This window comes from Perognathus longimembris, chromosome 22 (genome assembly GCF_023159225.1).
Source record: "Perognathus longimembris pacificus isolate PPM17 chromosome 22, ASM2315922v1, whole genome shotgun sequence".
Classification (NCBI taxonomy): domain Eukaryota; kingdom Metazoa; phylum Chordata; class Mammalia; order Rodentia; family Heteromyidae; genus Perognathus; species Perognathus longimembris.
In genome coordinates this window covers 3,749,623-3,760,785 of record NC_063182.1, presented here as the reverse complement: position 1 = coordinate 3,760,785, position 11,163 = coordinate 3,749,623, and the positions used below count along the sequence as shown (strand labels likewise).

General features: G+C 43.4%; 1 protein-coding gene across 4 annotated transcripts in view; it reads right to left on the bottom strand.

The window, feature by feature from the left end:
• Positions 1–725: 725 nt before the first annotated feature.
• The window catches only part of Prelid2 (PRELI domain containing 2), a 47,661-nt gene continuing 37,223 nt past the window's right edge, over positions 726–11,163 (bottom strand). For all 4 annotated transcript variants that reach the window (XR_007208652.1, XM_048331229.1, XM_048331228.1 and 1 more), the window contains 2 exons: positions 3,289–3,358; positions 726–944 (listed from right to left, as the gene is read on the bottom strand). Coding sequence is in view for 3 of the 4 variants with exons in the window: in XM_048331229.1 (XP_048187186.1) it covers positions 3,299–3,358 (60 nt within the window). In the remaining variant the exon portion in view is untranslated. The remainder of the gene's footprint in view (positions 945–3,288; positions 3,359–11,163) is intronic.

Below are 11,163 nucleotides of genomic sequence, written 5' to 3'. Positions count from 1 at the left end.
AACTACTATCATCTAATTTTCACAGTCTAATGCCACCTGAAATTACAGCTGGCAGGGTAGATATTCAAGTGTTGCACATAATAATACACCCTGGACGTCCTCTGGTCTGTCCTGACACCATCTATTGGCTAGACTCCCATCATGCATCAGGCGGCATGCTAGACACCTCATCTGCAGTACCTTAAATCAAGACAAGTCCCAGAGCCCATTCTCGTCTGTATAAGCCAGCAAGGTAAATCATCTTCACATGGTAGGAGGAGCTACTAGAAGCCACGCCCATCCCACGCCCTTCGAGGGGATCAAGTGCCACTTCCCACGGTGCCAATCATTTCCAAGCCACGGAAGGCTCGTGTCCCAACCCAGAAGTGGCCCGCAGCGAAGGACGGTACACCGAACGCACAGTGAGCAGCAGTGCAGGATATACTTCCTCACAGCCACCACGCATCACCGACGAGCAGAAATCAAACGCTGACGTACTGAGATGCACATGCTACGTTTCAGCACAGGTTGCTACACGCCCGTCTGTTCCAAGCCCCCAAGGAACCGGGCTCTGAGGCTGACGACTTTATTTGTTCCAGGATACGTGAGACCGTGAACACAAAGAAGGCCCTTCTGTGACCTTGATCCCGTCCTTGGCTGTCCCGACCCTGCGACAATCACCAAACATCCTCAGGAAGCGGAGACACCATCATACACGAGGTTGGTTTTTTTTTTTCCCCCTTTATTTGTAAAATCATAAAGAGACCCGGTCATTGGAACCCAGGTAGAGAGTCTCATGATCTGAAGCAGGCTTCGGGGAAAGCTATCGCTTCCCGTCCCGGCAGGCGAAGCTCCCCTCTACGCCGTTAACACCAGGTCCTCCAACGTCCCAGTACCGTCATGGCCCGGACGTGATTCTTAAAGAAATAATCATAATAAAAAAAAAAGACACAGCTACAGCTCTCCTGCAAGAGAAAAGAAAACAAGCTTTATCACCTAATAAACATGTCCCACCAATCAATACTTATTTGCCTCTTTGCTGAGGTAACTCCTGGGAGTCACTTCAATTCTATCACTCTGCATAATTCTTGAAGAAATTGCAGTCCTACCTCCTAATGATCTCTGAACACAGAAAGCACCCTCTTTTATTAACTCCAACTGCCCGGCAGAGGCGGCTCAGAGAAAAGTCTAAGATCTAGCTCAGTCTGAGGTCTTGATCATTCCAGCGTTACAACTCCGCTATGTTATCAAACCTCACCAAGCCCCAACTCCCGACTGCCGGCGGCAAGAACAAACAGATGTCAGAGCTATTTGTTTTATTCAAAAATGACAGGAAATCAAAACTCGATGGAATGGATGTGTCAGCAGCAATGCCACAAGCATATTGGTTAGTGAGATTTATGTGCCTCCGTTTAGCTCAAGACAAAATCACCTTCGGAGCTTTTTTTAATTGTCCACTGAGACATACAGAACAGAGTGCTGTAGAAAAGCACCTTTAATACTAGGTACCACATACCATATAGTCACAGTCTACGTGAAGTAAATACGACGTGATGTAGAAATATGACTTCATCTCTTCCTAGGAGCAGTTGTGTTTCCTTAAATGACCAGGTACAGAGTATGTTCGGCACAACGACTCAACTCTGCTATTGTAGCTTTGGACATAGTCGATACCATAGCTGTGTTCCAAAAAAGCTGTCCTTATAAAAGCACAGAATATCTTTTTTTGTGTGTGTGTGGCCAGTCCTGGGCCTTGGACTCAGGGCCTGAGCACTGTCCCTGGCTTCTTTTTGCTCAAGGCTAGCACTCTACCTCTTGAGCCACAGCGCCACTTCTGGCTTTTTTCTATATATGAGGTGCTGAGGCTATATCCCCAGCCCAGAATATCTTTTGGAAATTGAGACGTGGCCAGGCCTGATGGTTCATGCCTAAGACTACAGGGAGTGAATGCTAAACACTTCTCCAGTTTGCTCATTTCTACTAAATGCATTTCAAATGCGAACCAACACATGTTGACGGGTGACCTCTTCTATTTTGCTCAGGTGAGGAGACTATCTGTATTCAAAGCAAGAAACTCACCAACCCATTTGCTAATGTTGACCACATATGTGACCACAACAAGAAGCCCAAGCTATTCCTTTCTCAGTGCCTGGGCATTTTCTCTGACTCCACACGGAGTTGTAAGCCCACTTAAAGCAGTAAACCATCGTTTGCTTTCATTGTGGGCCACGGTTTGTCTGGATGCTGGAGGCTCATTGTCTATCACCCTGGCTACTCAGGATAATGGATACCTGAGGATAATGGTTGAAAGTCAGCCTAGACATAGAAGTCAATGAGATGTTTCTCTCTAATATGCCAGTGAAAAGCCAGAACCGGAGGTGTAGCTGAAGGGGCAGAGCACCAGCCTTGAGCAGAAAAGCCAGGCAAGACTGCAAGGCCCTGAGAACGGAGGTGAAAATGCATGACTTTCTGGTAAAATATTCACTCTTCATCTATTGCCTAGAAATTGTCCGTGAGATTCGGAATCCTCCAAAGTCGCTGACTAGTGCTTATCCCAAATGCTTCGGATTAGAAATGGTTGGGATTTGGAGATTTTTCTGATTTTGAAGTATTTGCATATCACAGTATAATACGTAAATAAACTTGAGAACGGGACCCGAGTTTTAACACAAATTTCACTTATTTTTCATAAACATTATCTACTGATAACCTGAAGGTAGCTTCATATAATATTTTTAACACACCTGTATCTTGACAACTCTGTAACAGAAGCTCAAGTATGAATACTCCCACTGATGGCATGATGTTGTCATGCAAAAAGTTTCTGATTTTGGAGCATTTGATAATTGAGCTTTTCCAGATTCGTTTCCAAACCAACAAGACACATTTGTTTCACAGGCTAATCAATGCGTTCCTTTCTTATCATCCCCCCTGATCCAATTATAGCTTTAAATCTCTCCTCTCATTGTTCTTGAACAATAAAAGAAAGTTTCAGTTCATCCTGAGCTGAAATCTTTACAAATCTACGCCACCTTCAGGGTCCCAATCATGGTAGATTATGCTGAACCGTTTCAGCAATTTGAATGAAGTTGTAACCCAGCACGTAGTTCAAAACTGCTCTGAAAATCAAAGAACCAAGTAACTAAAGGTACTGAGCAGATAAGAAAGCATCTGTGCACTCGTGTGCTGTATATATAACTGAGAAATGTGCTGTGTGAATCACCCAGGGAGAATGATACATAATACCAGGTTTACAAAGCCAACAACATGGCCTGAGTGAATAATTCCGATGTTGATTTGGGTACTCACTGATGATTCTTTATTCAGCTAGGGGGGCACCACACTGTTCTTTTAGCAGCATCTCCATTATTCTAATTCCCTGTAGAGAGAAGAAAGAAAGCTGACAATGCCATATTTCACAGACAAGCACTTTTGCATTTATCACAACCTTCTCTCTTCAGAAAATCCAGGTTCTGGCCACAGAGTCCTTTCAGAAAAGTAGTTACACCTTACAACATCTGCAATTTTATAGTATTTTACCCAGCAGTTTCAAATATACTTTCTTCACATACGATCAGAACTACTTGAGAAGGGACAATTTAGTACCTGCTTGGGTTAACGACAAAGAGCCTAAGAGAAGGTAAACAACTTGAAAAAGACGGAGTGGGTGGGTCTGATCATAAGCTGTTTTGTATGCACATATGAACATGTCAAAATAAAACTCTCTTGTACAACTCGTTGATGTTAACACAAACATGCATAGAGCTAGTTCTACAAGCCAAAGGACCGAGCTTCAGCTGGAAAGATTGGACTTAAATATAATTATGACACAGGGTCTTTAGAACCCACTGTTCTCAGAGACTGCAAAAGAGAAGAAGAAGAAGAAGAAGAATGGGAGCGAACTTAAAGTATATTCTCATGGGATCCTTCCCAGAAGATGCTGATTACGCAGCCCTCAAAAAGGCCTCCGAGTTTTCTACCTTCAATAAACACGTGTGCGGTTCTCCTAAGGTGATACATGACTGGAAACGCTGAATGGACCTACAGGAGAAAGGCAGGCACTTCCTACGGGGGTTTGTTTTGAGCCAAGAGAAGGGGATGTGGTAGACACAAAAGCATCACTAGAGAACACAATAAACCATAGTTAATGACCATGAAACAAAGTCTGATTCAGAAGGTCTTAGAGATTCTGCCAGGGCCATTAGCATAAATACTGCCACTGTATTAGAAGGAAGAAGTTCTGAAGGATCCTAAGAGAGGCCAAGGAGGATGGGGGTCCACTGAATCAAAATAGCCAAGAATAACCAGGAGCACTGTGATCAGAGCCAGGAGAGATGAGCCCTGGTTTAGCATCACTAGACATTCTGGTGGGTTTCTTCCATTGACCACTTTGTACCAAGGACTGCCTTGGACGTACAGAGGGCAGGACACTGTCGGGCAAACTGGACTAGCTTCTGTAGCCAGCTGTCCACCAGAAAGACTAGGTCAACCCCAGAAGCAGACATAGCGCCCCATCCCTGCCAGTAACTCCAAGAGAAATCCCAGGGCCGAAGCCCAGAATCTGTACTTAAAGCATCTTTCCTGTGATGCTAAGACACAAGGAGCTCATTTTCCAGAATGGACAAGCCAGACACCGGGTGGCTCATACCTGTAATCCTAGATACTCAGGAGAGAGAGATCGGAGGAAAACAATCCGAAGCCAGCCCAGGCAGACAATCCAAGAGACTCATTTCCCGTTAACCACCAAAACGCCACAAGCGGGGATGTGGCTCAAGTGGTAGAGAGTCAACCTTGAGCAAGAAAGGGAAGGAACAGTGCCCAAGCCACGAGTTCAAGCCCCAGGACGAGTTGTGTGTGTGTGTGTGTGTGTGTGTGTGTGTGTGTGTGTGTGTGCGCACGTGCATGCGTGGGCACACATACACATACACACGAATCTGCAAGTAGCATCACCTCTGAGATCCCTTGCAACTCACTCATCCAGGAAGTGATGAACTAGGCTCTCCTTCATCATCTTAAACGCAGTGTATACTGTACTCTTTTAGCAGCTCTCTTCTCAAAGGATTGGACACCAGAGATGAAACACCCACTGGACCTAATTTTGAGGGGTGGGTGAGGATTTTTAAAGGGGTGACACTGATCAAAATTTATTATATTCATAAGCTGCTTCGTTAAATGGCAACTCTGTTTCACGACTATTTAAAGGTAACACAAATTTTTTGAGCGATTCAACCCAATCCTAAGATTCAGCTAATGCTCATTTCCAGTCTTATCCACCCAGCCCCAAATCCAGTTCAACACTTCCGACGCAGCCACTATCTGCACTGGAGATTAAATGCTGGGCAAACATCAGAGTGGACAGACGAGTGGAGTCCAGAGAACTTCCACTCACCTTTCTCGTGTCCGTTTCCACAAATCCCACGGTAATGTCATCCACTATTCTCCTACTTTTAAGAGGAAAAAAAAGAAACTGTCACATGGATTCCTTTTCAAACCTGCATAGTCAGTGAGTACATGTGGGAAGTCTGTCTTTAGGACAAGAAAGGCGCACTCCTTGCTAGGAAAGGAAGAACCTGTGAGCTCTCCCATCCATCTGAATTAAGGCCACTGCCACTTAGGGAGCGGAACACTAACTGGCATTAGTGAAGATCTGAGGCTTGCCTTGGGAAGGGAAGGACGTTATTTATTGAATCAATTATGTTCACAATGTGACAGCTGATCTTCTTTTCTCCCCTCCTTCCTCCCCTCTCATACCACCTCGGAATGAGGGCAGGAAGAGAGACAAAAATAAAGTGAACTGAAACAACAACAACAACCAGGGAGGCCGGTCATTATTTAGTATCACTCTTTGGTAAGGAAGGGCCAAATTAAAGCCTAATCGATAGAGTCCACTCAAAGTTCATTCCAACACTTTTAAATCTCACCCTCAAGAGATTAGGCTTGCAGGGGCTACATGTACACTGCTTACCACACAACAATATCCGAAATGCAGAGCAAATATGAAGGGGATCTGCCTTTACAGCCATAGACTAAAAGTTTTTGGACTGGCAAAACCATAAGGCAGCTCTATTTACTTATTTCTCGCCCCTCAAGGCTATCTTTCTTCATTTGTCAATGTATAGGTAAGTGCACTAGTAGTCTCATTTCTCAAAAACCAGGGCTATGCTGTCCAAAGATATTGTCACCAAGGAGACTCTCAGCCCTTTAGATTCAAAACACTTCAGTAATTCCCCATTGTTTCTGAGGAATTGCTGGTAATTACTGAAAAAAAAAAAAAACAAAGCTGGGTCTTAAGAGGAACAGGAATACTTAGAAACAAAGATGGCTAAATCCAGATGGTAGATAGACTTTGTTATCCAACACTGATGCTTCCTTGAGGATCTCTCTGACTCTACCTAAGAGGCACCAAAGAGAGTAATATTAGACCTCACAAAAACTGCCAACTTCTGAGGCAGTTCCCCAAAGGCACATTCGTACAGAGCTCTTAACAAAAGAGAGCTGCTCTCTTAATTATCACAATGATAACAGACTAATGATAAAGACCCCACTGGAAATAACTCTTTCTTGTGGGTCAGGGTTTTGGAGCAAATACCATCAACTATACCAGCAGCCACTGACTGTAAGGGGCTGTATAGAAGCTAAGGGCACAGGGATGTGTCCAGGATATAAGGTCTCAATTCAAGGGGCCACTGGTCTCTTAGGAGAAAATAGAGGAATGAAAACCACTTAAGAAGTGGTACAAATTAGATAAAACATATGGCACAAGAAAGGAAGTAATCTTATGGGAGGATATGAGACATTACTGGGAGAGGAGAGGAGTAAGAAACGGAGGCAAGCATAAGTGTAAGACACACAGGTAAAGAAAGGGGAAGGGCCCTACCATTGATGAGTGGACCCAAAAATGTGTGGTACTTCTAGACACAGTGGAATTCCATACAGCAGTTAGAAAGAGTAACATTATGTCATTTGCAGGGAAATCGATAGACCTAGGACATATCAAGTGAGGTAAGCCAAGCTCAGAAAACGGGTGCATGTTTTCTCTCACAAGTGGAACCTAGATCTAAAATATATTGGGATATAATATGTTCTACAGGACTCTAGGCATTGAATCCCAATGAGACCAAAGGAGGATCGTCTTAGGAGAGGAACTCAAAGGCACAATGCCTGTGGGCCTCTCATCATACAAAGCAATATTGATCGAAATGAACTCAAGGGAATGGAAACAAGAGGTCTTTTCTTTGTTGCTGTTTTTGTTTTCTGTTTTTTTTGTCTTGTTTGTTCACTTATATGTTTGGGGGAGGTAAGGGAGAAGGGAATGCCTGAAAAGTAGTAAACAAATGCAGCAAGGGTACTCATTAGACAGTATGCTGAAAATGAACTATACAACATGGGTGGAGATAGGAGAGAAAACTGGGAAAGTACAAGGGAAGGGTGACAGTGTACAAAAAGAAATGTACTCTTTACCTGACTTAGGTAACTGTAACCCCTCTGTACATCACCTTTATAATAATAATAAATAATGTAAGGGGCTTAAGGGAAGCCACAAGAATGGCACTGTTACACCTCTGACATCTTCACCTTCCCAGTACCCATCCTCCCACCCCTTAGCTCTGCCATTTTCCCGGGGAAAGACAGCATCACAGGAAACTTCTCTACATTTATCAATGAATGCACTGTAACTGTTCGATGAGTCTATTAAAGAGATTTAAGATTATGTTGAAACTAGTTCTGTGACTTTGCACAAGATCTTAACTTCTATAAACCTCAACAGCCTCATCGCTGAATAAAGGTGATAAAACATGGACTTGTCCCAAAAATTAAGTTAAAATCATACTGCACCTGCTTATCACAGTATTTCCTGTAAAAACTAGTAAACACTTGGGAAATAAATACATGATACTTGGTAATAATTTTTCTCTGTCTAAATCTCTTTTGGAATTATCTAATCCCCCTAGAATGCAAATGTCTTCTTCAATATGTACCTCACAAAAGGATGAGACACAAAAGGTAAGTGGTAAATGTCTACTGGATGGGTAGATGAATAGATGGATGAACAGATGGATGAAGAGATGGAGGGATGGATGAAGACGGAATAATAAATGGATGATGGATGGATCTATCAGCCAACCAATCAACCACTGCTTTACAGGCCTATCATATTAGATGGTAAACTAAAAAGTCAAGGAACAAAGTTTACTTATATTTAAACCTTATTATCTACTGAAGAATCTAACATACACTAGATGTCCAATGTTGATGATTTATAAAACCAGTCTGTAAAGTTTGAATTTTATTTCATTTATTTTTATTTATGTATGCAGGTATTTAGTTAGTTCTTTAGTTGGTCGTGGGGTATGAACTCACGGCCTGCGCATTGTCCTTGATATCTTTGGCTCAAGGCTAGCACACTATACTTTGAGCCACAGCTCCATGTTTACTATGTTGTGCTTTTGTTGTTGTTTTCTTCAGTCCTGGGGCTTGACTTCAGGACCTGGAGGCTACCGCTCTACTATGTGAACCATAATGCCACTTCCAGCTTTTTCTGAATGGAGATTAAAGAGTCTCGTAGACTTTCTGGCGCAGGCAGATTTTGAAGCATGATCCTCAGATCTCAGCCTTTTGAGTTGCCAGGATTACAGGTGTGAGGTGCTGGCACCGGAGGTTGAACTTCAGAATGACAATCTGTCTAGTAATTATTGTCCTTGAAACGTGGTGGGAAAGGTCATCTTCTCAATGGCTGCCACCAGAGACGGAAGGCTGGACAAGGGAAGAACGAGGGACGAAAGCAAGCAGAAAAGATGCAGAAAGAAAGAGTCCAACAGAGCTGGGGCCCTGCGGGGTAATCCAGGAGGAGCCAGCAGGCACTCGAGGTAGGATACTTTCCAGTGGTGAAATCTGCATGGTTAAAAACCCCAGCCACGTATACTACCAACATCTGTACCCAGCTGACTTCAAAGACTTCACTTCTCTTTTGACTATAGTTTGCTATTTTTTTTTGGCTTATATGAAAATGTCTCTGAATATTCCCGTTGACTTTATGTGAAATTATGATATATGAATAAGAGCACAATCAGGTCATCCTATTGAGCCCTCCCCATTGCTCTTACGATGACATCAGCTCCTTGTTCTAGTTGCCAGGCTGCCCTAACCCTGTATCCACTCTGCATCCTCCCCTCCCCCACGCAGGCCGGCTCGCTACTCGGCACACAGTGCTCAGGTCTTTATCATCCACTGTTCCCTCCATCCCAGGAGCAGACTTCCAGCTCCTTGCAGTACTTAGCATGCAACTCACCTAGCACCTCCACAGAAATTACCTCTGCTCCTAATTATCCCATCTTAAAAGAGCCCAGTCACAGTGTGGGTCATACTGCCCGGTCCTACTCTTTGTATAGCATTTATCCCTATAAGAAAATTCTATGCTTATAAAGCGTCCCATACTGTCAAACCCATTACGCTAGAGGAGAGAACTGGCTAGTAGTATTCACCACTTAGCCCACAGAACCAACACTAGAACCCAGTGCACCACAAGGTTAAGGGAGAGAGTAGAATGGAGGATAGACCATATACCTATCAACTACAGCACACCAAGCACTGTGCTGAGTGCTTTCTCCTCACTGACTTATTTTACCCTTCCGTCTGTCTTAGAGGAGGTCAAGAGATGAGACCAAAGCTCAGGAAAATTAAAATCCCTGCCCAGAACCACACAGTAACTAAGAAGTAGAGCATGGATTTGGCTCAAGGCACTCAGACAGAAGAGCCTAAAATCAGGGATCTTGGAGAAGGTTGTACGGGGAGGTGGAAGACATGAGAATGGGAACATGAAAATAACTACTACCATGCTGTATACATATTAAGAGACTTCATTTTGTTGTCTCTACTCAAAAACCCTGATAAACAAGTCAGGTATTTTAGTCCTGTTCCCAAACAAATGTCATGAATCTTAATACATAAATCAATATCTAATTTCATCTACAAATTATTTTAAATACAATATTTTCCCAGTAGGAATAGCCTGATAAAATGTACAGCTTCAATATAATTTTCCATTTGTGGCAAATAGGCCATTGAGTAAGATTCATTTTTATTTTCACTAATAACCCAGACTCTTTAGGTATAACTGTAGAACATTAAATTGATGCAATGATTCAGGTCTCCTTGGTTCACATTATAAATCTTTCTCTCCTCAAAGAGAATATTTAATCCTCACAATTTGTAACAGGAAAAAGTACATTGGCAAATAATAACACCTAAAAAATGGAAATGACCTCTTATTATTTAATCCAAACAGTAAATTCTCAGCAGAGAATTGAATACGGTCCAACTGATACAGAGAAATGCCTTGTGCCTTAACAACAGAAGGAAAAGGCAACGGTCATTTCCATAATTGGCAATTTCAAACACACCCCCACCTGCCAGCCTAGCTACTCAGGGGGCTGAGATCTGAGGATCTCATTTCAAAGTCAGCCTGAGAAAGAAAAGTGTAAGACTTTCCGAAGCACCAAGAAGTCCAAAGTGGAGGCTTGGCTCAAGTGGTAGAGGGCCAATCCTGAGCAAACAAAGCTAAGAGACAGTTCCCAAAGCCCCAAGTTCATCCCCACCTGACATAAATATTGAAGTCATGGATGTGTTTCTAATTTAGAAAATCCTTCCTCGCCCTCCCATGTGACTTAATCTAATTTTTTTTTTTTGGTCAGTCCTGGGCCTTGGACTCAGGGCCTGAGCACTGTCCCTGGCTTCTTCCCGCTCAAGGCTAGCACTCTGCCACTTGAGCCACAGCGCTGCTGCTGGCTGTTTTTTTCTGTATATGTGGTGCTGGGGAATCGAACCCAGGGCCTCGTGTATCCGAGGCAGGCACGCTTGCCACTAGGCCATATCCCCAGCCCCTTAATCTAATTTTTTAATGTGACCTTTAATCAGGCACAATCGCCCACCCCTCCTATCCTACCTACCTGAGAAGGCTGAGACTGAGAAGATCACACAGTGCAAGGCCAACTCAGGCAGAAAAGTTCACAAGACTCCTCAATGACAACAGGGCCCGGTACTACCTTTTGTCCTAGCTAAAAGAGAAAGCTTAATTCAGGTGGATCACCCTCCTGGGAAGGAAGGAACACCCTATCTCAAAACCAACCAGCAACAAGGCAGGGTTGAAGGCATGACTCAATGGTAAAAGCACCTGTGTAGCAAGTG